Raw genomic sequence first — 27,819 nt, forward strand, 5'->3', positions numbered from 1 at the left:
TCTCCGCGGAGGGTCGGGCACCACCTGCAACTGACAAGCCCGGGACGTGCCCCGCCCCGGGGCAGGCCCAGCCAATAAGCATCCAGGTGGGCGGAGCGATACAAACAAACCCCGCCCAGGGGAGGGGCTAGCTATATGGCCACGCCTACACGGAGGACCATCGGGCAACCCGCCCACCAAACCAGAGGGCGGTGCTGCGCTGTAGCCACGCCCCCCGGGCGTAGCCAAACACTCGGTGGCCACGCCTCCACTGCGCAGCCGCACTGCATCTCGGCGCCCTGGGGATCCATCCATCCTCTATGGAAAAAGCTCAGGGTTTAAAACCAGCCTAACAGCGGCGGGATGGAGGGGAAAATGCCCCCCGTGGCTGAGCTCGGACCCTGGCTGCCTGACCCCGGCTCTCCCTCATCCTCCGCTTTGAGCTCGATGCCCCCACTCAACCTGCACAGACCGTACCCCGTGACCTCTGTCCTGGGGCGCTCTGGGATGCCCGTCTATGCTTATAAATCCAGAATCCGATTCTATAGACATTGGTTGGGGGGGGGCACACCAAAAGCAGTGCTCTGCGAAAAGGGATCATGCCTGGCAGTGCTCAGGGCTCAGTTGACTCCTGGCTCTGTGCTCAGGGAGGGATCAAGCCCAGCAGTGCTCAGGGGTCTGGAGATGGAACCTGGGTCAGCCGCATGCAGCTATCTACCCCTCCAGCCTCCCAATTTGTGTATGTGTGTCTTTTGGCTTGTTTTGAGGCTCAGGAGTGAAATCCTGCCTGAATTCCTGGCAGGATCTGGGGATGGTGGAGCCATATGGAGTTCCAGGAATCCAACCCCAATTTGACGCTGTACCATTACTCCGGCCCCCAGCCACAACCATTCTTTTGCTCAGCCTCATGCAAGGCAAATGCCTTCCCTGCTGTACCGTCATTCTCTGGCCCAGCCCTATCAATTCCTCAGGTCCTCAGCACTCAAGGCCTAGTTGAGTGTTCCCGCCAGCTGCCATTCAGGAAAAGGAGGTTCTGCTCTGGGACAATCATTCTGGGAGGAACCAACACAGAACCACCTTCCACCCCCAGTACCCCAGAGGAGGGGCCTCTCATCCTGTCACTGCACCAGCTCAGACCTGGCAAGTGTGACGTGCCCTCTTTATACCCTTCACAGTCTGGTCAGGCAATAGGAGCTAAGGAGGGGCAGGTCCAGCCTCAGAGGCTGAATTGGGGCTGGCGGGCCCAAAGGAACTTCCCTTCCAGAATTGCTCGGATAAAGATGCAGGAGCAAAGGTTTGGGGGGGAGGAAGCAGGTTGCATTTCTGGATCTCCGGGTGCAGAGGAGGGAGACAGGAGATCTTGAACTACCCTGGGTCCCTTTCCAAGTTCTTCAAGTTTAAGTTTGTTTTTTTTTCCTTGGTTTTTGGGCCGCACCCGGCTGTGCTCAGAGGTTACTCCTGGCTATCTGCTCAGAAATAGCTCCTGGCAGGCTCGGGGGACCATATGGGATGCTGGGATTTGAACCAACCACCTTAGGTCCTCGGTCGGCTGCTTGCAAGGCAAACGCTGCTGTGCTATCTCTCCTGCCCCTTAAGATATTTCTTGAAGCCAGAGTAGGAGCACAGCAAGGAGGGCATTTGCCTTACACCTACTTGGACAACTCGGGTTTGATCCCTGCCATCCCAAATGATCCACCGAGTAGCCCAGGAGTGATTCCTGAGTGCAGAGCCAGGGGTAATGCCTGAGTGCCCCAGGGTGTGGACCCAAAATTTAAAAAATATAAAGATGGGGCCGGAGAGATAGCAGGGAGATAAGGCGTTTGTCTTACATGCAGAAGGATGGTGGGTCAAATCCCAGCATCCCATATGGTCCCCCGAGCCTGCAGGGAGCGATTTCTGAGCATAGAGCCAGGAATAACCCCTGAGCGCTGTTGGGTGTGACCCAAAAACCAAAAATATATTTATATATAAATATATATAAAGATGAAGTGATAGCACAGAAGTAGGGCGTTTGCCTTGCATGCTGCTGACCTAGGATGGACCTGGGTTTGATCTCTGGCATCCCATATGGTCCCCTGAACATCCCATATGGTCCCCAAGTGCAGAACCAGAAGGAACCCCTGAGCGCTGCTGGTATTGGCCTTAAAAAAATAATGAAGGGGGGCTGGGAAGGTGGCGCTAAAGGTAAGGTTTCTGCCTTGCAAGTGCTAGCGTAGGACAAACTGCAGTTCGATCCCCCGGCGGCGTCCCATATGGTCCCCCCAAGCCAGGGGCGATTTCTGAGCGCATAGCCAGGAGTAACCCCTGAGCGTCAAACAGATGTGGCCCAAAAACAAAACAAAAAAAAAATTAATGAAGGTGGCGCTAGAGGTAAGGTGTCTACCTTGCAAGCGCTAGCGTAGGACGGACCGCGGTTGGATCCCCTGGCGTCCCATATGGTCCCCCCAAGCCAGGAGCGATTTCTGAGCGCATAGCCAGGAGTAACCCCTGAGCGTTAAACAGGTGTGGCCCAAAAAAACAAAACAAAACAAAAAAATAATGAGGGGCTGGAGAGATAGCATGGAAGTAAGGCATTTGTCTTGCATGCAGAAGGATGGTAGTTTAAATCCCGGCATGCCATATGGTCCCCTGTGCCTGCCAGGAGTGATTTCTGAGCATAGAACCAGGAGGAACCCCTGAGCGCTGCCGGGTCTGACCCCAAAACAAAACAAAAATAATAATAATAATAATAATAATAATAATAATAATAAGAGGGGCTGGAGAAATAGCATGGAGGCAGGGCGTTTGCCTTGCATGCAGAAGGACAGTGGTTTGAATCCCGGCATCCCATACGGTCCCCCGAGCCTGCCAGGAGTGATTTCTAAGTGCAGAGTTAGGAGTAACCCCTGAGGGCCTGGAAAGATAGCACAGCAGCGTTTGCCTTGCAAGCAGCTGACCCAGGACCTAAGGTGGTTGGTCAGAATCCCGGTGTCCCATATGGTCCCCCGTGCCTGCCAGGAGCTATTTTTTTTTTTTTTTTTTTTTTTGGTTTTTGGGCCACCATATGGGACGCCGGGGGATCGAACCGCGGTCCGTCCTAGGCTAGCGCAGGCAAGGCAGGCACCTTACCTCCAGCGCCACCGCCCGGCCCTGAGCTATTTTTTTTTCTTTTCTTTTCTTTTTTTTTTTTTTTTTTTTTTTTGGTTTTTGGGCCACACCCGGCGGTGCTCAGGGGTTACTCCTGGCTGCCTGCTCAGAAATAGCTAGGCAAACACCGCTGTGCTATCTCTCCGGGCCCCAGGAGCTATTTCTGAGCAGATAGCCATGAGTAACCCCTGAGCTCTGCTGGGTGAGGCCCAAAAACCAAAATAATAATAATAAATAAAATAATAATACGAGGGGGCCGGGTAGGTGGCGCTGGAGGTAAGGTGTCTGCCTTGCAAGCGCTAGCCAAGGAAGGACCACGGTTCGATCCCCCGGCGTCCCATATGGTCCCCCCAAGCCAGTGGCGATTTCTGAGTGCATAGCCAGGAGTAACCCCTGAGCGTCAAACGGGTGTGGCCCAAAAACCAAAAAAAAAACAAAAAAAAATAATAATAATACGAGAGAAACAGGCAGAAAAGAAAAAATGAAAATGAAAACGTTTCTTGCTCAAGGTGGCGAAGCTCTGCTACTCCCTGCTGGTGAGCGAGGAAACTGCACCCCTGCCCCTAGCTTCCACCAGTGAAAAGGGCCCCGAAGCACCTGCTGTTCCTGAGGGTCCCTCCCCTCACCCCAGGACCTAGCCCATGAGCTCACTCACCCTAATGGCCCCCACCATCGTGCCCAGGGGTCCCAGCGGCCAGGAGAGCACTGCGGGATTCTTTACAAGAGCCCCAAAGTTGGGCTCCAACCTCCCCACAGTCAGCAGGTGAGTGGGAGAATGCAGTTTATATATGCACCCGCTGGGATTCGATTCAGCTCCAGGAAGGAGCAGCGACAAGCAACACAATGAATGGTGTGATTGGGTTAAGTCAGACTCTTCCTAGGGCACCCTCTGTGCCTCAGTTTCCCTCTCATCCCTGCCTGTCTGTGCATACCTCCAACATACTAATGGAACACGGTTCCAGTCTAAACTCTTCCAGGATCCAGCAGTCCTCCCACCCCCCATCCCCATCCATCTGCTCCCAAGAAAGTCACAGTAATTAAAAAAAACAAAATCTCCATCTGGGGCCAGAGTGAAAGGACAGCTGGGAGGATGTTGGCCTTAAACAGGCAGACTCGGGTTCGATTCCTGGCATCCCATATGGTCCCTCGAGCCAGCCTCAGGTGTGATCCCTGAGCACAGAGCCAGGAGGAACCCCTGTGTACCCGCAACTATGGCCCAAAAATTGAAAAAATTGTAAAAAACAACCCGCACACCGTCCCTTCCCCACGACATCCCCCAAGTCCTTCCCTCTTCTCCCTGTCCCAGGCGGTGTCAATGTTGTATTGGGGTCACACGCATGTGGCCATCACCCTGCCAGCCCCCTCCCCCAGGGCCAGGCCTGGACACCAGCAGGTTTACAGAGCCCCTGTGGGCCCCAAGCCTCAGTTTCCCCTCCTGGAGAGTAGCGTCAATATGGGGGCCAGTGAGCTGAGCTGTGGGTTCTGTCCTGGGTTCTGAGCGTCGCCAGCCCGTGTAGGCCCCTAAGGTGGGCTGCTAGGCGTGGCGGAGTCCAGGGTGTGGGGAGGGTTCCTGGGGTCACAGCCAGGAGGCGAGGCCGAGCCTGGGGAGGGCGCAGAGCAGGCTGGGAACCCCAGCACCTGTCCTGGGCACTGGCCTTGGGCTCTGGTTCAGTGTGCCCCGGACACCTGTTGGTTGGCTGGGCGGGGGTGGGGTGGCGGATTGGAGGTGTCCGAACCCCGCCCCGGCCGCCTCCCACCGACCCCCGGTGACGGTCTCTTACCTCCAGGGGTGCAGGCTGAGGGAGGACCCGGGGCTGCAGGGACTTCCAGGACTGTTGGGGCTGAGCAGGGCCGGGCTCTGGGTGCTCGGAGACAGGCTGCGAGCAAGAGTTGGCCGCGATGACCCCAAAGATTCACCCGGGGAGCAGCTGTTCCAGGCCCCGGATTCTGGGTGGCATCGCAGGCCGCGGAGGGCGGGGCTAGGCCGATGACCCCAGAGGGCTTCCTGGAGGAGGCGGCCACGCTGGGCACAACTCCAGATGACTGGAGCGCGGGGAGGTGCAGGGCAGGAGGGACGTGGCGGGCTTTGGGGGTGCGGGTGGGCGCCTGTCGGCCCCTGCCCGGTCCCCCACCCCCGGCTCAGCACCCCCCACCCCGTTCCCGAGCCGAGCACTCACTCGAGAGTCAACGCCGGGATATGCAGCTTCTCTCGGCGGGGCTTCATGCCGAGGCCGGGTGGCGGCGGCGCCCTCGGCCCCTCCGGGTCTCCCCAGAGCCTCTCCGGGGGCGCGATCGGGCGGACGCGGGGCCGGCACCAGGGGCAGGGCCGGGCGGAGGGCGCTGTCCGCCTCGGGGCGGGGCCCGGGATCGGCTCCTGCGCGCAGGCTCGGCCCGGCGGGAGGGTCGGCGGCGGACGCGGCGAGCAGGCGCGGGCGGAGGGCCCCGGGATCGCGCCGGGGTCCCCGCACCCCGCATGCAGGCGGAAAGGGGGCGGAGGTTGCCCCAGGACCGGCCCCGAGGAAAATGACAGGACACGGCCACGCCCCTTCCACAAACCCCGCCCATCTAATGAGGCTCCACTCGGGTTGGTCCTCTCTGGGACAGCCACGCCCCCAAACAGCCCTAATATAGAGTTAACCACACCCCTGATGCGTGATTGGCCCGCTCCTCCGGAACGGCCACGCCCATCCGCATTGAATAGGCCACGCCCTCCCGAGACGGCTCGACTCACGATTGGCCCGCCTTCCGAGCCAGCCCCGCCCTCGAAACGGCCCCGCGACACGGGATTGGCTCTGCTTCGCCGACACGATCCCGCCCCTCCGGCTCTGAGACTGCTCCACCCCCAAAGCGGTGCCCATCAGGGATTGGCTCGCTCTTCCCAGAAGGCCATACCCCCTGTGACAGGATTGGCCCCACTGCGCCGGCACGGTCCCGCCCCCTAAGCTCACACGCCCCTTCGACACGGCTCCGCCTCGATTGACCTGTCCGTGAAGTATGACCCCGCCCTCCTGATATAGCCTCGTCCAGGGATTGGCCGGCTGCTCCGGAAGGCCACGCCCCTCTCCCTGACAGCCCTGCCTCCGCCTCCTCCTTTGTAAGTTCCCCCTCCCCCGAGGCGCCCACGTGGGTCCTGCGCTCCCGGAGCCTCGGACACTTTCCCGGCTCGCCTGACCCGGGAGGCCGCGGGACCCTCCCCGGAGCGGGCCCGGACTTTGGGCTCCTCCGGGCTCCGGGCCCGACACCCGCCCAGGCCTGGACAAAGGCCAGTGGCAGCGCCTGCCAGCCTCGCTGGGCCCTCCCCGGGCCAATCAGAGTGTCCCGGCTTGGGGCTATTTGGACCCGGCCCACCAGTGGGGTCCCCCTGTGCTCGGGTCACCCCAAGGCCAAGTCCACCCCTGTGGATCCCTCTGCAAGAATCTTGCTTCCCCTTCAGCCTCCTCCAACTAGAAGCTCAAATGTCACCTCATCCCAGAAGCCTTCCTTGATCAATTCTGAAAGTCCCTCTGTCTACTGTATTTCTAGAGCATGACTATCTAGAGCAGTGCCTTGGGGAGCCCCAACCCCCAGGCCCCAAACATCAATAAACAGTGTCTGGACTTAGGAAGCTCGCCGGCTGTCAGCGGTCAGGGCTGCAGGCTTTGCTTGCTCTGGGACCTGAGTTTGAATCTGGTCAACCGCAGTTGCTCTGGGGTTTTTGGGTTTTTGGTTGGTTGATTTCATTTTTAGCCCACACCCGGCCATGCTCAGGTTACTCCTGGCTCCTGTGCACAGGAATTACCCCTGGAGGGCTGGGGGGGACCCTGTCAGATGCCGGGATTGAACCTGGTGCAAGGCAAGTGCCCTCCCTGCTGTGCTATGGCTCCAGCCCCGGCATCACTGAGTTTTGCCCCTGAGGCCTCCAGCACCTCTGGAGCCCTCACCCTGGTGGTCCCCGTTGTCTACAGGACCCAAACACAGCTCTGCACCTTTGAACACTGCACAGCCAGATTGAGGATTTCTGGAGGTCTTCCCTGAGCACTAGTAGGAATGATCCCGGAGCACAGAGCCAGGAGTCATCCCTGGGCACCGCCAGCTCTGGCCCAAAAGCAGAATAAATAAATAAATAAATAAATAAATAAATAAATAAATAAATAAATAAAAGAACCTGGGGCTGGCGAGGTGGCACTGCTAGAGGTAAGGTGTCTGCCTTGCAAGCACTAGCCAAGGAAAGATCGCGACCGCGGTTCAATCCCCCGGCATCCCATATGGTTCCCCCAAACAAGGGGCAATTTCTGAGCGCTTAGCCAGGAGTAACCCCTGAGCATCAAATGGGTGTGGCCCGAAAAACCAAACAAAAAATAAATAGATAAAAGAACCAGTGCCAGGGGCCCGGAGAGATAGCACAGAGGTGTTTGCCTTGCAAGCAGCCGATCCAGGATCCAGGACCAAAGGTGGTTGGTTCGAATCCCGGTGTCCCACATGGTACCCCGTGCCTGCCAGGAGCTATTTCTGAGTACACAGCCAGGAGTAACCCCTGAGCGCCGCCGGGTGTGACCCAAAAACCAAAAAAAAAAAAAAAAAAAAAAAAAAAAAGAACCAGTGCCAGGTATATATACGCCGCCACACCCAGAACCAAACCCCAAGTCCCAGAGTCCAGGAAGAGAGTGAGCTCTCCGTCCTGGGAGGCATGTAAGCCGGGTCCAGCACACTGCTATGCCAGTTCCAGCGCCTGGACTCTGGGTCCCAGACAAGCTTCCCCCTCCTCAAGCTGGGTCTCCTTGGTCCAGGGTGCAAAGGGCTCGGTGCCTCAGTTTCCCCCCTGGTTGGCACTGACTGAGGCCCCTATGAAGCTCTGAGCACATACAAAGGGGTTTCAGGATAGATAAGATGTTTTGGTGCAAGGAGGAAATGGAACATACCCAGCCCCCTTCCAACCACACCCCCGGGTAGAACCCCTCAACTCACCCACGGCCGCGGCGGGGCAGGCTCAGCTCTTTCTGCAAGAAACGAAAAGGACGAGGGTGACTCCTGCGGCCAGGACATCTTCCTGCCACCTACCCTGGTACCCTGCCTCGGCCCAGCCCACCTGCCTTTTCTCCTCAGCCAAGACCTCTGGGCTGCGCTCAGGCCTGAGCTCCATGAGGCCCGCCCGCCCGCCTCTCTGGGCCTCGCTGACTGCAGCTTAAAGCTAAAAATATAAAAGCTTCTTCATCCAGGAAGTCCTTCCAGACTGCTCATCTATCTGCCTACCAGACTCATTCTACAACATTTCATTAGTATCACATTAGTTTTTTTTTTGGGGGGGGGCACACCCATTTGGTGCTCAGGGGTTACTTCTGGCTAATCGCTCAGAAATTGTGCCTGGCTTGGGGGGACCATACGGGATGCCGGGGGATCGAATGGGGTCCTTCCTTGGCTAGCGCTTGCAAGGCAGACACCTTACCTCTAGCGCCACCTCTCTGGCCCCAGAATCACATTAGTTTTAATAATAATTTTGGGATGTAGTTTTGGGCCATCCCCAGTGGTGGTCAGCAGACCCTTTGGGATGCCAGGGATAGAACCCGGGTCAGCCACCTTCAAGGCAAGCGCCCTTTCCACTGTCCGATCGTCGTTCAGGGCCAGGAAACTGAGGCACAGTGGCCAGGACACGCGCTTACCATGGCAACCAATTACATCATTGTTTCACAGCCAACAGTGGGCTGGAAGCTTCCAGATTTGGGACCACTGGGGTGAGACAGGGCAGGGAGGATCTCCCCAGAGAGAGAGGAAGGTTAAGGGCTGACAGTGGAGCTCAGGAAAGGGTTGTTCAACAGGGTATGAAGGGCCAGAGCGAGAGCACAGCGGGGAGGACGTTGAGGCCTTGCAAGTGGCCGACCCGAGTTTCATCCCCAGCATCCCGTAGGGTCCCCTGAGCAAGCCCTGACACAGAGGCCACTTCACAGCCTTCCCTTCTGCGAGGTGCCTTTGGGGCCCGGGAGCTCAGGGAGACTGGGGGATCGCCCATAGGTAAGGTTTTAAGGAGTCTAGACCCCCAGTGCACCCCAATCCTCAGCCTGTCATTGACCTGTCAACAGGTGGAAACAGGGACCTCAGGGGCAAAGTTCACACAGAGAGACACAGAGTCAGAGATAGACATAGAGACATACATAGAGAGATACAGAGACACACAGACACAGAGAGACACAGACACACAGAGAGACAGACACATTCTCTCTCTCTCTCTCTCTCTCTCTCTCTCTCTCTCTCTCTCTCTCTCTCTCTCTCTCTCTCTCTCTCTCTCTCTCTCTTTCTCTGCCTTGCCTCGGGGAATCACGCCTGGCTCTGGGGGAGGTTTGGAGAAAAATTAATCAGACGAGACAAGAATAAGCCCCAATTTAACCACAAAACGTTCTTTGCTTCCCCAATACAGAGAGGCGCCAAGAGGCAGCGGGAGGTGAAGACGCCCCCCTCGCCCTGTGGAGCACCGTGGAAGGGGCACCCCGGAACCTCCAGCTCTCCCCGCTCCCCCTCTTCCCGGCACCATCTGCTTCCGCCTTCGGCTGTTCCCCCCAAACCCCCAGGACTGGCTCCAGCCCAGACTGGGTAGGTGGGACCCGCCCTCAGCCGCTACTGCTCCCGGCTCTGGGATGGTGGGGACCAGCTGCTTGGCACGGAAACCCAGCTGGGGGGCATGGAGAGGGGGAGAGAGAGGAAGAGAGACAGAGACAGAGAAAAAGGAGAAAGGTTGGACTGAGACAGAGGGAGGAGGAGAGAGAAGAGGAAGGAAGAGAGAGGGAGAGACATTTGAGCTGGGGAACAGCCCAGACGCCTTTTCTAAGCAGATGGAAAGAAGAAAGGAAGTCAAAGAGGAACCAGAAGTCGGCAACCCCAAGGGCTTCCTGGAGGAGGAGAGAAAGTGGAAGGGGTCCAGGCCTGCACCCCAGCACAGCTGCCACAGGGAGATATAAAGCCCAGGCAGGCCAGGAGGCTCTGGGCTGGTGGAGGCCCCTCAGGAAGGAATCTAGTATTTTCTTTTTGGTTTTTGGTTTCTGGGCCAGTGTCAGCAGCACTCAGGGGTTCCTCATGGCTCTGTGCTCAGGAATCAATCCTGGCAGGCTCGGGGGACCCTGTCGGATGCTGGATGCTGGGGATCAAACCCGGGTCGAACCTGCATGCAAGCAAGGCCAGTCCTCTCCCTGCTGTGCTCTCACTCTGGCCCCAGAATCTGATATTTTCCTGCTGGGCGTGGGAAATAGAAGCTGAGTGATGTCAGTGGTTGTGTGACATCATACCCTGGGTGATGATGTCACACCTGCAAGGGCCGCCCCCACCAAAGGGCACCACCCCATTGACTAAGGAACAAGGACCAATGTCCTTGCAGCCAATTAGCGCCCGACCTGGGTTTTTTGGCTGCTTCAGATTGACTCTGGCCTGCGGGGGCCAAGTCGCCCTCAGAGCAATTGATTGGTTATAACGGGGCCCAGGCTGCACCCTGATTGGCACCCCTCAATCTCTTGGCCAAAAGTCGGGCCTGTGACTTCTGCGGGTGCTCTCAGCCTTTGGAGCCTCAGTTTCCCCAATGATCGCAAAGACTGGGCGGATCACTGGGCCCTCGCTCCAGCCTGTTCTTGCTTCTGTGTTTTCACGGTTCTCGGCCTCCTTCATCCCTCAAACTCTGACTGGGTCTTGGGGGCCCTGCACTGAGGTCTCCTCGGAGCCCCTGGACAGTTCCTCAATTGCCCTCAACATCGGGGTGCCTTCCTGGGCTGGGACCCCATCCCTGGCCCTAGCCACCTCCAGGGCACTAGGCCCCGCCTGTGGAGCCCAAGGCCAATTTCCTGCCTCGGGACCTCTGCATGTGCTCTGGCCAGGCCTAGCAGGGTGGGGGAATCTGGGGGTGCGCTGTCCCTTTTCTCCTGTCTGCTTCAGGGTGGTCCTGACCCCCACCCAGGCACCTTCCCTGGGGGGTCACACCCAGCCTGGGTCACCCGCACCCTGGGGCTGCCTCACTGAGCCTCAGTTTCCCCTTCTGCCACTGGGGCTCCCGCTGTCAGGCACTGGGCGCCTAGTCTCGTCCTCGTCCTCCCCCCTGGGAACGGGCCCCACTTGCTGACGTCAGCAGCGCCCCCGGCACCTTCTGGAAGGCGGTTTCCCTATTTATAAGAGGCCGGGGGCGGGGCTGGTGCCTAACTGGGACTCCAGGCAGGGCCTGGCACCCCCATCCGCCCTCCCAGCACCCCTGCCGCAGGGCCTGCTCTTCCCGGGCACCCCTTGACTCTGGCCTCTCAGAGCCCTGCTCCCTAAAATAATCCAGAGGTGCAGGGGGTGTCCCCACCGCACATCTGAGCCAGAGGCCCACAGACCCCCTTGGCCCTCGGCTCTGCCCGGACAAACTTCTGGCTTCCAGCAGGCTCCTTTGTTCCCCTTAAAAAAAAAAAAAAAAAAAAAAAAAAGCAACCACACACCCGCTGCTTCTGCAGAATCCCGGGGTGCCCCAAAGCCAAGGGGTTCCCACACTTTCTGCAGAGATGTCCGGCGTCCCTCGGGGGCCTTCAAGCCTGACACTGCAGGCCCAGAAGTGTCCAGGTCTCCTGCCCTCACTCCTGGAGTAGACTCTGGGGTGTCTCCCTAGGGAATCAGAATAACGGGGGACTCTCCAGCTCCTGCACCTGCCTGAGCCCTACTCCACCCGCATCCACACACCGCCTTCTGTCCCACTGCACAAGGTGGGGAAACTGAGGCCCGGGGCTGCCAAGGGAGCAGCTGGGACAGGACCCGCTGGGTGTGTAGCCGGGTTGCTGCGAAGCCCCCAAGACCTCCATCGGGGGCCCTCGGCGAGCTGGGGAAAGGAGGCCAGAAGGGACCAGGGCAGGGAGGACGCAGGAAAAATTCACGTCTGCAGCAGCAATGAATGAAATTCTGATTGGATTCAAGCTCCTGCACCGAGGCTCGGGGGGATCCATCGTGCATCCAGCGCCAGAGCTCCGGGAGCGGCTCTGATTCAGCTGGGCCGAGACCCCGAGCCCCCCGCCCCGATCCCCGATCCTTGGCTTGCTGCCTCAGTTTCCCCAAGTGTCCACCAAGGGTGGGGGGCAGGATCCTTATTCCAAGCCAATTCCCCAGCCGAAGGAGCTCCGGGGATGCGCCGATCGGGCGCCCTGGGGCCCGCCGCGCTCCACCCCCTGCAGCCCGGCAGGTGCCCCCCGGCCCGCGCCCGGCGCCCTCGAGCCCGCCCCGGTCTCACCTGGAGCCCCCGGCGCCGGAGCAGGCTCGGCTCGTCCATGGTCGCGAATCCCGCCGGGCCCCGCCCCCGGCCCCGCCCTCCCAACCCGGCCCCGCCCCTCGAGCGCCATTGGCCGCCGCGGTCAGCTGACGCCTCCCGGCCCCGCCCCACCGCGGGATCCCGCCACCGAGGCCCGCCCCCATTGGGCGAGACGCCCGGCCACGCCCACTGATGACCACGCCCACTCGTGGCTCCGCCCGCCCGGCCCCGAAGTAAACAACTGGGATGCTGCAGGGAGGGGAGCGCGCTTCTTGCAGTGGGGAAACTGAGGCTCCCCGGAGAGTCTCTGTGCTCCCGACAGGCACGTCCTCCAGTCCTGCACGGGTTAACCCGGCTTCTCGTCGTCCCCCTCGCCCCTCCGCCAAGAATAAATAATGCATTCATTAAATTACATTTATAATAAAAATTGGGGGCCGGAGATATAGCATGGAGGTAGGGTGTTTGCCTTGCATGCAGAAGGACGGTGGTTCGAATCCCATATGGCATCCCATTGGGTCCACCCACTTGAGCCTGCCAGAAGCAATTTCTGAGTGTAGTGCGAGGAGTAACCCCTGAGCACTGCCAGGTGTGACCCATAAACAAAAAAAATTAAATTAATATTAAAATTTGGCACTATGGTGGTGCGACTTCAAGTTGGAAAATTGTCTTTTCCCCCCAAATTCCCCAAATTCAAAAGCCATTGGTGAGCCTTCTCCTCCTTGCAAGGCATGGAACTGGCATGGCAGGCAACGGGTCAAACTCTGCCCTTCCAGGGCACTGCCCTTGCCTGGCCCTGCAGCCCTTGTCTTTCCGCACCCCTACGCCCCCGCCCCTAATACTGGCCCCTGTGGTAATAAAACTTTATTGTAAGAACGGGTACAGGGGGCCGCCTGAGAGTGTCTTCCAGAGAGTGGCGGCCCAGCCACTCCGGCTCCAAAGGGCTGGGCGTGGAGTGGGTGCCCAGATAGAGCAGCCTCAATGCCCTGCTGCCCACCCAGGTGTGGCTTCAAAGCTCTAACGAGTCTCCCTTTCACCCCAGGGGCAATTTCCTGCCCCCAGCACCCGAACCCCACTCTGGGCTTCCTGTCTGGTTGGGCGAAGGGGTCTAGACTTGATTCCTGGGGGTGTTTCCGGTTCTCTCCCTGCTGGAAAGGTTTTGGGTTACATTGCAAAGTCAAGGCCAGGTCTTCGTTCCTTTTTAGTGGCTGTATTGTATTTCACAATATAATCCACAGCCCGGTCACCCACTCAGACCTCAAGGGAGCCTGGAGTGTTTCCTCTGGGGTGGCTGCTGGATCATTCTGCCCTCAGTTCATATACAAATTTGGGTAAATTTTGAAGGAAGTTCCCACCCAAGGGTGCTCGGACCCTTCTGGGATGCTGGAAGCTAAACTCGGGTTGGCTGGATTGCAAGGTTGCAAGACACAAGCCCACCCCGCTGTACTGACCCTCCCCAGTGCCACTACTTAAAAAAGCCTCCTGCTGGGGCCAGAGCGATAACACAGTGGGAAGGTGTTTGCCTTGCACACAGCTGACCCAAGTTCGATCCCTGGCATCCCATAGGGTCCCCTCAGCCTCCCAGGAGTGATTCCTGAGCACGGAGCCAGGAGGGATCCCTGAGCACCCCTGGGTGTGGCCCAACCCTCCCCTCAAAAGGAAAGAAATTTCACAGACCCTGTTCCAGAGGTGGAACTGGGCGAACGGGGACCATGGTGAACCAGGTGGGTGAGAGAAGGACAGTTTGGGGAGACCTGGAAGGGGTCAAAACTCTTGTGTTTCCCTTGGAGATCTCGGCCGTGCTCAGGACGCCTCCATGGCCAGAGTGTATCTACTGAGGGCTCCGTCGTGCCTGGTCGAACCCTCAAGCATCACACAACCCCTTTTCACATCTCCTGAGAGGCCTCCCAGTGTGTGTCAGTGGAGTCAGTGGACCTTTGCTGGGAGAATGAACTTCTACACATCCATTAAAACCCTCCTCAAGGGACCGGAGAGATAGCATGGAGGTAAGGCATTTGCCTCACAATCAGAAGGTCGGTGGTTCAAATCCCGGCATCCCATATGGTCCCCCGAGCCTGCCAGGAGCAATTTCTGAGTGTAGAGCCAGGAGTAACCCCTGAGTACTGCTGGGTGTGACCCTAAAACCAAAAAAAAAAAAAAAAAAAAAAAAAAAAAAAAAAAAAAAACCGTCCTCAAGGGGCCGGAGAGATAGCATGGAGGTAAGGCGTTTGCCTTGCGTGCAGTAGGACGGTGATTCGAATCCCGGCATCCCAGATGGTCCCCCAAGCCTGCCAGGAGAGATTTCTGAGCATAAAGCCAGGAGTAACCCCTGAGCGCTTCCGGGTGTGACCCCCCAAAAAAACAAAAACAAAAACAAAAACAAAGAAAACCCTCCTCAAGTGCTCTTATGAGGAGGACAAAGAGACTCAATGTGAAATGGGCTGGTCTGTTTGTCTGTGTTTGGTTTTTTTCCAGTTAGGAAAAGTGCCAGGACCTGAGGAACATCTCCCTTCTGCCTGCAAACTCTGCAAGGCCCTGCTGAAGGAAAGCCAGACCCTGCCCCCAACCCCCAGATTTTGAAGGTCACTGTCCCCCGGAAGAAGGCGCAGCGAGGGGTGGGGAAGTTCCTGTCACAATTTCCGAGGGCCCCTTGGCCACTACTTCCTGTCTTCCTTCCACCCCTGTGCCTGCCCAGGGCTTCTGAAAGTGGGTCAGCCCTGGGTCTATCCCCCCAGCAGTGCTGGGGGGTGCTCCCCAGTTTCCTGGAGGGAGCAGGTGTGGATTATGAAGCTCTGGCGGCCTGGAGGAGGCTCAGAGACAAGCTTTGTCCTCAGCGGTTTTGTTGGGGGGTTAGGCCAACCCAGTTCAGGGGACGGCATGGGAAACTGGGCTTGAGCCCTAGTCTGCCTGGAATAAGGCTGATGCCCTCCTTTCTTGACTCTTGACTCTCTGTCTCTCTGTCTCTGTCTCTCTGTCTCATTTTGGAGGTGTGGTGCTCAGGGGTTACTCCTGGCTCTGTGCTCAGAAATTACTCCTGGGGGCCGGGCGGTGGCGCTAAAGGTAAGGTGCCTGCCTTGCCTACGCTAGCCTAGGACGGACCGCGGTTCGATCCCCCGGCGTCCCATATGGTCCCCCAAGCCAGGAGCGACTTCTGAGCGCATAGCCAGGAGTAACCCCTGAGCGTCACCGGGTGTGGCCCAAAAACCAAAAAAAAAAAAAAAAAAAAAAAAAAAAAAAGAAATTACTCCTGGCAGTGCTCTGAATACCTATGAGATGTCGGGGATCGAACCCAGGTTAGCCATGTGCAAGGCAAATAAATGCCCTCCTGGATATGCTATAAGTCGGAACCAGCCCTCCCTTCCTCCTTCCCTCCCTCTCCCTCTGTCTCTCTCTGTCTCTTTCTCTCTCTCCTCATCCTGGCCCAGCCCCATCCCCCCAACTTACCGCACATGGGAACACCCCCCCCAACCCCGTGTCCCATAAAGGCCCCAGTGTGTGGGGAGCTCACAGGGTCGGGGCGCTGCCTGCCAGCTTGACAAAGGCCTTTGTTCCTGGCTCTGATCTCATCCCAGGGTGCCCGCACCCACCCCTGCTGCTCCCCAGAGCTGGAGCCCCTCCCATCTGCCTATGCCTCAGTTTCCCCACCACACAAACGCTCCCTGATCCTGAGCTCAATGACCGAGCCGAGGGGCACAGAAGAAACAGAGGGGCACAGATGGATGCAATATCCATCTCCTTTTCCTTCCAGAACATTCTTTTTTGTTGTTGCTGTTGTTGGGTTTTGGGGCCACACCCGGCAGTACTCAGGGGTTACTCCCGACTCTGTGCTCAGAAATTGCTCCTGGCAGGCTAGAGGGAACCTATGGGATGGCGGGGATCAAGCCCAGGTCAGCCACGTGCAAGGCAAAGGCTCTCCCCACTGCTGTGTTCTTTGCTTGGCCTCTGGGTACCCGATCTTGGGGATGCTTTGAGATTCATTTCTTTTATGGGACCCAACGAGCAGAATTGGTTTGGGGGGGCTCTGAAGAAAGACTAAAGAAAGGTCAAAGCAATCGCTTCTCGGCCTTTTGACTAAGACCAAGTGTGAAGGTCAAGGCACGGGGCAATGCAGGCGGCCGACCCCGGGCTCAGTTCCCAACTACATAGGATCCCCCAAGCTCTGCCACAAGTGCTCCTTGGGCACAGAGCCAGGAGTCAGCCCTGAGTCTCATTGGGTATGCCTCAAACTCAGAAACAAGGGCCCGGAGAGATAGCACAGCGGCGTTTGCCTTGCAAGCAGCCGATCCAGGACCTAAGGTGGTTGGTTCGAATCCCGGTGTCCCATAGGGTCCCCCGTGCCTGCCAGGAGCTATTTCTGAGCAGACAGCCAGGAGTAATCCCTGAGCACCGCTGGGTGTGACCCAAAAACCAAAAACCGAAAAACAAACAAACTCAGAAACAAAACTTCAGTTTTGGGGTTCAAGTCAGCCCTTCCTCACAGTTTGTTGCAAGCATCACCTTCACCCCCAAAGGAGTCTAGGGCCCTCCTCACACACCCCCGGGTGTCCCTCAAACCTCACCCACAATCTCCCTGATAGTTTCTCAGCCTCTAACACGGAGGCGTCACCCCAACACCCAGAACTGCCCTCCTGTCCCTCAGAGAAGAGTATTGTCAGGACACATAAGTGATCCCCCAAACACAGACAGCTCTGCTTTCCCATGTGAGACCCCTGGCCTGACTCAAGATTGGCTTCTCAGCCCCTTTGTACAAACTAGGCCACCACCTCCGAGTTGACTTCCTGGGTTTCTCTTTCATTTTGAGATGCTACCCCGGTTGACATCTGTCCCGACTCTGGGGCTCGGTGGCTCCGCGTGACGCCCCTCAGAGGACCTCCGCACCTATGGGGCCGGCCTGGTTCCCCCTCCTCTTGCTGCTGCCAGGCGGGCAGGGAGGTGAGTCCTGTGGGAGGGGGGTCCCCGCTCTGTGGCCCATGCCTGCCTTGAGGATGGGCCAAGTCTTCCAGAAATGCTTAGTTGGGAGCACCATGCAGGGGAAGGCTGAAATGGGGGTCAGAGGAGCCTATGCCTGTGCCCTGGACAGTGTGTATCACTTTGCGCCTCAGTTTCCCTCACAGGGTGCTGAAGAGGGCTGGCGCACATGTAGGATATAGCACAGCTGAGTGGGCCTTACTGAGGGTCCCGGAGCCATTGGGGTCACGCAGTGGGGAGACTGGGGATGGAAGGGGGGCGGGTGACCAGATGGGATCTTGGCTGAAGTGATTGGGGAATGGATAGATGGACAGACAGATGGATGAATGGGTGAGTTGGGTGGATGGGTGGATGGATGATGAGTGTTGGGTGGGTGGATAGTTGGGTAAATGGGTAGGTGGATGCGTGGGTGGATAGGTGGTTGGGTGGATGGATAGGTGGATGAACAGATGGATGATGGATTTGTGGATCGACTGATGGATTGAGAGAATAAGGAAGGTGGTTGGCAGATGGGTGAACAGAGATGTAGGTGGTGTGAGTCGGTGGCCATGTTTGTCATGTGTGTCCCCAGCCTGACCTGGCCCTTGTCTCTGCAGAGGCCTGTGACCCTGAGGAATGCTGCTTCAGGGCCCTCCCATACCCTGAGGAGGAGTCAGGTCAGACAGTCCCTGTTGTGTGTTGGGAGCTGGCACCCCCTGCTCCTCCCTCCACCCCAGGCCTGGGGTCTGAGGAGTCGTGCGTGGGGAGGGGCTACGGTTGGTCCGGGCAGTGCTGAGCCCACGGAGGGAGCGGGCATCGCCTCTGCTCGTGGCCCTGAGGTCCCCCAGGCTCCATCACGGAAGATGTACACGACTCCTTCATGGGTCATTCTCTCCCCGTGCAGGGACCCCAGCAGGTTCTGAGCCAGGCCCTAGAGATCTGAGCTGCTACCGGCTGCCAGGGGCTGGGTTCGAGTGTATCTGGGACTATGAGGGGCCGAGGCAGGGGGTCAACCACTTCCTGCGCTGCTGGTGAGCCCGCCATTACATCTGCAATCTTCTCCCCTCACTCCTGCATTCCTGCAGCACTGCCCTCCCTTCCCCCCACCCCTGCAATTTTCTCCCCTCACTTCTGCAAGCTCCTCCCTGCACCCTTGCAATCCAGCAACCTTGCTCCCTACCCATGTCACCTGGCTCTCAACCCCCCAGCCTGCTGCCTTTTATCCCACCTCACCACCGGCCCCCAGACCTGCACCTCAGTGGTGCTTGTCCTGTTTGGTTCCAGGGAGGAGGAGGAGGGCTGGGTTTTGGGGTCTGGTCCAGGCAGGCACGGAGGTAGGCTCATACTGGGGCTCTCTTAGCCTCTCCCCATCACCCCAACATCCCGAGGCCCCAGTGTCTGTCACTTATGGGGGGCAGTTGGTGCCTGAAATAGGGGACCCAGGCACTGGGTCTCCCCTGACTGAGACCAGACTATGCCCAGCATCGGACCCCGGCGCTGCTGCTACTTCGAGGCGGGCGAGGCCACGCGGGTCCAGTTCTCCGACCAGGCCGAGGTGCCAGTCCGCCGTGCTGTGTCCTTCTGGGTGGAGTCCCGAGGTGCCGGGGGCACTCGGAGGACCCCAAGGGTGAACGTGACCCTCAGCAGATGGGGTGAGCCTGCGAGGTCCCTCTTGTCCCCCAGCCATGCGAGGCCTCCCCACTCCCCCAAGGCGCACTGAGCCCTGCATGCAAATCTGGGGAGGACTCGGGGGTAGCCCAGAACATGGAGGGGCCCAGCGAGACCTTCTGGAACGTTCTGCAGGGCCCTCACCTTCCCCCTGCTCCCTTTGCAGTCAAATACGACCCTCCCCAGGGGCCCATCGTCGTGTCCAGGCGCGCGGGGCGGCTGCTGGCCCAGTGGGTGGCCACGGCCGGCCAGGGCGACGCGCGCGTGCAGTTCCAGCAGCGACCAGCAGGTGGCTACTGGGTGTTGGTGAGTTCGAGCCCTGGTCCCGGCCCAGGGTCCCTCTCTTTTCCACCCTTGACTTTGGGATGTCCTCCAGGGTGACTGCGACGAGCAGGACGCACCCGGCTCCCCGGACACCTTGGATGGTAATAGGGCAGGTGACCCCCAGGAGGCCCTGACACCCCCCCACCCCTGGGTCCAGGGGCCTCTGGCTGGGACCTGAGCCGCCTCCCTGTCCCCCTACCCTCCAGAGTCCTGCCTCTGGCCGCTGGAGGACGGAGTCATTCGAGAGTTCCAGTTCCGAAGACGCCGGGGCCGGGTGGATCCTGGGGGGCCTTGGAGCAGCTGGAGCAGCCCCGTGTGCAGCCCCCTGGGTGAGAGAACCCAGGGTCCAGGAACCGGGTGAATGAGCTTTAGAAACCGGGCAGCGGTAGCTAAAAACAAGGTGGTGGGTATTAGATACTAGGTGGCGGGTGTTAGAAATCAGGCGGCGGGAATTCGAAATTAGGTGGTGATCCTTAAATATCAGGGCAGGGATTTAGAGATTTTTCTTGGGGTTCACACCCAGTGAGGCTCAGGGGTGCCAGCCTGTGCCCAGGTCTTCCTCTTCTCATATTCCAGAATGACCTGACAGCCCGTTCAACAGAGGATCTGGCCCTCCCAGACACCACCAGTCACCCCACTTCTGTCTCATTCCAGATACCCCTGCGCTGCCGCAGCTGAATGTGTCCCTGGGGCTGCTGGGCCAGGATGGGAGGAGGCAGCTGAGACTGGGCGGGCAGGTACTGTCCCGCCTGGGTGACCCACTTGGCCAAGGACCTGACCAGACTGAGGGACAGGGATAAAGCGATAACACAGCTGTAGGGCTTTTGCCTTGCATGCGACCAACCCAAGAAAGACCCGGGTTTAAGCCCTGCCATCCCTATGCTTCCCCCGAACATGCCAGGAGCGATTTCTGAGCACAGAGCCAGGAGGAACCCCTGAGCGCCGCCACCGGTGTGACCCAAAAACCAAACCCAAAACCAAACAGACTGAGGGACAAACCCAAGCACCGCCCATGAGCCGTTTCCCAGAATCCCGCAAGATTCCCCAGAACTGACTCTTCCCATGCCAATAAGCTCGCTGGCCTGGCCGGTCCCTCCGATACCATTTGTCTGTCTTTGGGCCGTACCCGGCCTTGCTCAGGGCTTGCTCCCGGCAGCGTTAAGGGAATCCCCTGGGGTGCTGGAGCTGAGTCAGGCTTGGCTGAGTGCACTGGCACACACACCTTTCCTCTGTTCCACTCCCTGACCCACATAGCATAATTCTTTTTGAGGTTTGGGGCCACACCAGTGATGCTCGGGGCTCACTCCTGGCAGGCCCAGGGGATCCTCTGGGATGCCGGAGATCAAGCCTGGTTGGCTGCATGCAAGGCCAATGCCCTCTCTGCAGTGCCGTTGCTCTGACCCACTTCAAATAATTTTTTTTTTTTTTTTTTTGGTTTTTGGGCCACACCCGGCAATGCTCAGGGGTTACTCCTGGCTATCTGTTCAGAAATAGCTCCTGGCAGGCACTGGGGACCATATGGGACACCGGGATTCGAACCAACCACCTTTGGTCCTGGATCAGCTGCTTGCAGGGCAAACACCGCTGTGCTATCTCTCCGAGCCCATAACTTTTTTTTTTCTTTTTGGTTTTTGGGTCACACCCGGCAGTGCTCAGGGGCTACTACTGGCTCTATGCTCAGAAATTGCTCCTGACAGGCTCAGGGGACCATATGGGATGCTGGGATTTGAACCACCATCCTTCTGCATGGAAGGCAAACACCTTGCCTCCATGCTATCTGTCTGGCCCCGTCTAAAATAATTCTTTTTGTTTGTTTGTTTGTTTTTGGGTCACACCCAGAAGTGCTCAGGGGTTACTCCTGGCTGTCTGCTCAGAAATAGCTCCTGGCAGGCACGGGGGACCCTATGGGACACCGGGATTCGAACCAACCACCTTAGGTCCTGGATCGGCTGCTTGCAAGGCAAACGCTGCTGTGCTATTTCTCCGGGCCCTAAAATTATTCTTATTCTTTTTTTTTTTTTTTTTGTGGTTTTTGGGTCACACCCGGCAGTGCTCAGGGGTTATTTCTGGCTCCACGCTCAGAAATTGCTCCTGGCAGGCACAGAGGACCATATGGGGCGCCGGGATTCGAACTGATGACCTCCTGCATGAAAGGCAAACGCCTTACCTCCATGCTATCTCTCCGGCCCCAATTATTCTTATTCTTGGGGAAAACTCCTTGACTTCAGGTCTCAGGGCCCAAAGAAGTTCTCCCCTGAACCCTGATCTCAGCGACAGGCCCCTCAAACCACGATGCACACACAGCCCTCAAGTGCTGACGTCCCAACAGCTGAGCCAGCACAGGGTTTTATGAGTTTTTATTTTCCAATCTGGGGTAGTTTTTACCTCCATCTCTCAACGTCAGCCCTTGAGGATCCCCATGCATCATCTTTCACCCCATCACCAGCTGCTCCGGCCAGAGCTCCCAGAGGCCTGTGCCAACAACCTGCCAACCTACCACGTCTACCTGAACATGCTGTCCTGTGCCTGTAAAGCCAAGGCCTGGGCCGTGTGGCCCCTGCACACCGGGGTGACCCTCAACATCTCGGGTGCCGCCTACAGCCTGACGGTTGCCTCCGAAGTCGGCTCTGGCCCCAACCGGTCCTGGCACATTCCTGCCCACGCCCGCACAGGTACCCCTGGGCACGGGTGCGGGGTGGGAGCTGAGCCGACACTGTGTCTTTTTATTTCTGCTGAGCCCAGGAGAGGTGGCCCCAGGTTGGGGGGCAAGGACGGGGGGGTCTCACCCGAGCAGGGAAAAACCAGAAACTCTCAGAGTGGCCCAAGACAGCACTGTTAAAACCAGCTGCTGTTAATAAAGTTTTATTTAAACCAGGGCCAGAGAACGGTGAAGGGGGCAGAGCAAAACTGGGGCTTCCCTCAGCTGGTTTCTGTCTGCACAGACATTTACACATCTGTAGAAATATGCCTTCTTGGGCCCGGAGAGATAGCACAGCGGCGTTTGCCTTGCAAGCAGCCGATCCAGGACCAAAGGTGGTTGGTTTGAATCCTGGTGTCCCATATGGTCCCCCGTGCCTGCCAGGAACTATTTCTGAGCAGACAGCCAAAAGTAACCTCTTGAACACCACCAGGTGTGGCCCAAAAACAAAAACAAAAACAAAAACAAAAGAAATATGCCTTCTTTTTTATTTGGGGGGGGGGGTGTTTGCTTTTGGACCACACCTGGTGTGCTCAGGGGTTACTCCTGACTGTACTCAAAATCCATTTCTGGGGCCCGGAGAGATAGCACAGCGGCGTTTGCCTTGCAAGCAGCCGATCCAGGACCAAAGGTGGTTGGTTTGAATCCCGGTGTCCCATGTGGTCCCCCGTGCTTGCCAGGAGCTATTTCTGAGCAGACAGCCAGGAGTAACCCCTGAGCATTGCCGGGTGTGGCCCAAAAACCAAAAACAAAAACAAAAACAAAAAAACATTTCTGGCAGGCTCAGAGTATCCTATGGGGCAAATGCCCTCCCCGCTGTGCTATCACTCCAGCTCTTGCTTTTATCGCTTTAAATTTTGGGGTCACACCCACTGGGATGGTGGGAATTGAACCCGGGTCGGCTGTGTGTAAAAGCCAGTGCTCTCCATCCATTGGTGCGAATCTTTGAGTCGAGGCCAAATTCACTCTATATGAACCCTTCTTGTCTCAGCTCTGACCAAGTCTGTTCCCTGTCTGGGGGCTGGACTCTGCAGGAATTGGGGGGTCCAGGGGATCTGCCCTGAGGTGTCCCGGTCTCCCCATAGACGCAGCTCCCCTGAACATCAGCGCAGGCCCCAGTCTACATGAGGTAGGAGTCGCCCATGGCTCCACCTACTGCGTCACTTGGGAGCCACAGCATGGAGGTGGCGAGGCCTCCTGCACCCTCTTGGCACCCCTGTATGGGACTGGTATGAGACACACACCCTGGGCTCTGTTCCCCAAACCGTCATCTCCCACTTTGGGACCCGGATCTGAGCAGACAGATGTTATCCTGGGTTTCCAGGTTTTCAGCACTGCCAGCCAGGCAGGTCACACGTCGTCGTAGGGGGTGTTAGCTAAAAATCAGAGGAGGAGGGGCCGGAGAGATAGCATGGAGGCAGGGCATTTGCCTTGCATGCAGAAGGACGGTGGTTGGAATCCCAGCATCCCATCTGGTCCCCAGAGCCTGCCAGGAGCAGTTTCTGAGTGTAGAGCCAGGAGCAGCCCCTGAGCGCTGCTGGGTGTGACCCAAAAACAAACGAAAAAGAGGAGACGGACACAGAGCTGGCGACAGAATGACTGACCAGAGGACATGGGGAGAAGGATGAGCTGATCCAGGAGACGCTTGCCCCCTCGTAGAGAAATTGAGTCTGGGAGAAGGGACACCCCAGGGCAGGCCAAGGAGCACTAGAGCAAGGGCTAAGCACTGGGCAGGGATTCTGAAGGATGGGGCATTTTTACAAGGGCTTTGAAGCACTTAGAAGAGTGTGTCCAGTGCTTCTGGCCGGTGGTACGGCAGGCAGGAAAGGGCAGGGCTGGGCACAGTGTGCATGTCCATTGGGCCAGTCCTTTTCCTTGTCATCCCTCCAGAGAATCACAGCTGGAGCCAGGTGCCCGGAGACCTCCTGGAGCAGGAAACCTGCTACCGTGTCACCGTCTTTGCTTCGGCACTACCCGAGAAGCTGACCTCATGGTGGACAGTCCTGTCAGCCTATTACTTCGGGGACAATGGTGAGTAGCCCCAGTGCCCAGCTAAACTGTGGGGTGGCCCCAACACACATCCCCAGGAGATAAGGCCGGAGTGAGAGCACAGCAGGGAGGGTAAACACCCTTGCATGTGGCCATCCCGGGTTCTCTCTTTTTTTGTTTTGTTTTTGGGCCACACCCGGCGGCGCTCAGGGGCTACTCCTGGCTGTCTGCTCAGAAATAGCTCCTGGCAGGCACGGGGGACCATATAGGATGCTGGGACTCGAACCAACCACCTTAGGTCCTGGGTCAGCTGCTTGCAAGGCAAATGCCGCTGTGCTATCTCTCCGGCCCCCATCCCGGGTTCAAGTCCCGGCATTTCATAGGTCCTGTCAGAATCGCTGAGCACAGAGGCAGGAGTAACCGCTGAGCACTCTCAGGAGTGATTCCTGAGCACAGAGTCAGGATTTATCCCTGGATGGGACCCCCAAACTTACAAGAATGTGGAGGGTCAGGCGTGGGGGTGGTGTCTCCCCGATTCTGGGCCCATGAGCAGGAAACTTGAGGTGGGTCTGGGGTCCGCAGCGTCAACAGCGGGGATCCCGCAGCTTGTGTCTGTCAGCAATGTCACCTGGGGCTCCGCGTCGCTGTCCTGGGCGCCGTCCCCGCTGGGCACCTGTCCCGGGGCGCTGAAGGGCTATGTGGTTCGCTACCAGGCAGAGGACTTCGAACCCTGGGCCCCAGGTAGGTGGGCGCAGCCCTGTGGGTGTGGGGCTCAAGGTGGGCAGAGGAGCTGAAGCCGGGGGGGGGGGTGCCAGGCCCCAAGCTCCCTTCCTGGGGCTCCTTGAGCTTGCCACACCTGATCCTACATTTCCTGTAGGGAAACTGAGGCACAGGGTCCTGAGGGGCGTAAGCATAGCAGGCGGGCTGGACTTATTTCTTTTCACAGAGCGCCTCGTGGGGCCTGCGCAGACCCGCGTCAGTCTTGTCGGCCTACAGCCCGGGCGGCCCTATAGGGTGCAGGTTAGGGGAGACTCGCCGTGGGGACCTGGAGCCTGGAGCCGCCCCGTGACCTTCCATACAGGTGAGGGTCTGAGCCTTGCCACTCCTAATGCCACCAGCAGCTCCTGCCCGCAGGGAACTTCTTGCACCAAGCACAGAGCCAGAGGAACCCCTGAGCACCCCTGGGTGGGCCCCAAGACACACACACACACACACACACACACACACACACACACACAAAATAACAACTGTAAGGCTCCCTTCTCCAGGAAGCCTGCCAGGTTTTCCTCTGCACTGCCCCTCAGCAGTGCTCTCCTGCTTTGCCAGGAGTCTATCCAGCTGTTTCCCCTTTGAGGGGGGTCTCAGGGAGGCAGAGGGGACAATCCCGCAGCTTGGGAGCCTCAGAAATTATTGCGGGTGCTGTGTCCACCCCTTGGTGTGACTGGTGATGGGGTTGGGGTGTGATCTCCCCCCAACCCTGACCTCTTGCACCCAGAGGCCCAGCCGTCCCCCATGTCCGTCTTCCTAGCCTGGACTGGCAGCTTTGCCTCCGTCTTCCTCCTGGGCGTCCTGGGCTACCTTGGCCTGAGCAGGTAACAGTCCTGCGGGTGGTTGGTCGGCCTGGCCTAGCTTCTCAAACACAGGCACCGTCCCCAATTCTCTGGCCCTGCTCGGGGACCCCGGGGTGCTGGGAGGCAAACCTGACAGTGTGCGAGGCCGAGAGCAATGGAGCAATGGGGTTAAGATGAGGCAGAAACTTACCCCTGCCCCCCACAGGGCTGCCCGGTGCCTGTGCCCACCCCTGCCCTCGCCCTGTGCCAGCTCAGCCACCCAGATGCCCGGGAGCCAGTGGAAGCAGGTGAGGGGCCCCGTGCTGATGCGAGGGTCATCTGACCCCATGTTGCTCTGTTCACTCTGTGTCCCTGACAATGGGGCAAAGTGGAATTTGGGGGGGATTATTTTCTCCCCACACCCGTTGGCGCTCAGGGGATATTCCTGGCTCTGAGCTCAGAAATCGCTCCTGGCAGACTCAGGGGACCATACTGGATGCCGGAGAATTGAACCCAGGTCTGTCCTGGGTTGGCCACGTGCAAGGCAAATGTCCTACCACTGTGCTATAGCTCCGGCCACCTCTCAGAAGGGTCACCCTGCATTTGGGCAGAAAGAGGCCCCAGCAGGAACCTGAAAGCTTCCTAGAAGGTGGGTGATGTCCTTGGCTCAGACACCCAAGAGGCTTGGACAGAAAAGAGGGGAGCAGGCAGGATTAGATCCAGCAGCCGGGCTTCACTTCCCTCAGTGCACACGAGGCATCCAAGTCACCTGAATTAACTGGAGTGAAGGGCAGAGTCAAGCTGTCATTACTGGCCCAGACTTGAGACTGTGACTGTGACTGTCCAGTGGAAGGGAGCTGGAGGGGGGGCACAAACTCTGTCACTAGAATGGGCTCGAAGGTCAGTGCTCTGCCCATGGATGAGAAGAAATACCGGTAGGGGCCCAGAGCCAGAGTGAGAGCAGAACAGGGAGGGAAATTTTCTTGCATGTGGCCAATCCAGGTTCAATCCCTGGCATCTCATAGGGTCCCCTGAACATGCCAGAAGTAACCCCTAAGTGCTGCTGGGTATGGCCCAAAACCAAAAACCAAAAAATAAAAAATAAAAAAGGGATGAAAAAAGGCATTTCCTGAGAGGGGCAGAGAGGAGGTTAGTCGGGACAGTGGGTGGGTCCTTTAACTAGCCTCAGGATCCAGAATTTCCTGACCTGGGCCCTATTGTGAAGACGGGACATGGGGACACCCAGAGTCCCCCACCCACTTCCATTTCCCTCTCCCAAGGCCTGGCTTTGGGTCAGCCCAGAGGACTTCCTAGAAGAAGCATCCCTGCAAGAGGCCTTGGCGGTGACCGGCTGCCTGGAGGAAGCGGCAGGGATGGGTCTGGACAGTCCCGGGCAGGAGCCCCTGGTGGGTGGCTCTGAAACCAGCCTGAACATGCAGCAACCCCCGGGATCCTCGAAGGAGGACTCAGGGCGGTGAGGCCAGTAGCCCGGCCGGGAGAGGCCTGTCCAGCGCCCGAAGGACCATCCATGCATGCCGCCTAGTGGCCACCGAGAGGCCCGAAGCCCCCTGATCTGGCCTTGGGGGTTCAGGCAGGAGGGACCCCAGGAAATGGGGGGGTGATGAGAAGTCGGCCCCAGTGGCCTGGACTTCGGAGGGGCCTTGGGCTGGTCCCTGCCTCCTCGGGGAAGGTATGGAACAGGTTTTTTTTTTGTGGGAGTCCCGGGTTCAAGCTGCTGCTCTGCTGTCTGCCAATTCCCGCCCAATAAACAAAGGAGCAAATTCAAGTCCTGACGACAGAGGCTTCCACAGAGCTTCGTGCTCCTTTCTCGGAAGGGCTGGTTATTCATTCATTTATTCATTCATTCACTCATTCATTTATTTATCCCCCACACTTATCAATCAGCCTCTGGGAGACCCAGGACAACCAGTCCACGAGGAACAAAGTTAAAGGACCACAAGGAAGCCCCGAAAGACAGGACAGTGGGAGTACAGCAGAAAGGGCCTTTGCCTTGCATGCGGCCAACCCTGAATCACTCCCTGTCATCGCAGAGGGTCCCCCGAAGCTGCCAGGAATCTCTGAGCGCAGAGCCAGGAGTAATCCCTGTGTGACACCGGGTATGGCCCAAACCCCACCACCAAAAAAGGTAAAAGACAAAACCCCTAAAACCGGCCTGGCTCTGCCTTTCCCGCCCAGGAGATCCCAGGGGACTGTCCACTCGGAGATCAACCTGGTGGTGAGCAGACTTGGCGTTGTCTCCTTTGGGACCCCCCACGGGCTCCAGCGGGACCCCTAAACCCCAAAGCGCCTTGGGGTGCGCT

General features: G+C 58.2%; 1 protein-coding gene across 1 annotated transcript; it reads left to right on the top strand.

Annotated features, from left to right (window-relative positions):
• The first annotated feature begins 17,202 nt into the window (after nt 1-17,202).
• Nucleotides 17,203-27,794, top strand: IL12RB1 (interleukin 12 receptor subunit beta 1). Its single transcript, XM_049788378.1, has 17 exons — nt 17,203-17,254; nt 17,887-18,045; nt 18,174-18,300; nt 18,752-18,921; nt 19,104-19,243; nt 19,314-19,362; nt 19,468-19,590; nt 19,916-19,998; nt 21,708-21,933; nt 23,045-23,188; nt 23,850-23,990; nt 24,531-24,689; nt 24,826-25,029; nt 25,444-25,540; nt 25,725-25,806; nt 26,779-26,972; nt 27,695-27,794. The coding sequence occupies exons 1-17, from the start codon at nt 17,203-17,205 to the stop codon at nt 27,792-27,794; spliced, it is 2,250 nt and encodes a 749-aa protein (XP_049644335.1).
• The last annotated feature ends 25 nt before the right edge of the window (nt 27,795-27,819 follow it).

Source organism: Suncus etruscus, chromosome 15 (assembly GCF_024139225.1).
Source record: "Suncus etruscus isolate mSunEtr1 chromosome 15, mSunEtr1.pri.cur, whole genome shotgun sequence".
Lineage (NCBI taxonomy): Eukaryota > Metazoa > Chordata > Mammalia > Eulipotyphla > Soricidae > Suncus > Suncus etruscus.

Bases quoted from the DNA above. Each gene is read 5' to 3' on its own strand.
- IL12RB1 (XM_049788378.1), top strand. From the start codon at position 17,203: ATGGGGCCGGCCTGGTTCCCCCTCCTCTTGCTGCTGCCAGGCGGGCAG. The intron at 19,244-19,313 runs GTGAGTTCGAGC...GATGTCCTCCAG, and splicing joins CAGGTGGCTACTGGGTGTTG to GGTGACTGCGACGAGCAGGA. The intron at 24,690-24,825 runs GTAGGTGGGCGC...CATTTCCTGTAG, and splicing joins CTTCGAACCCTGGGCCCCAG to GGAAACTGAGGCACAGGGTC.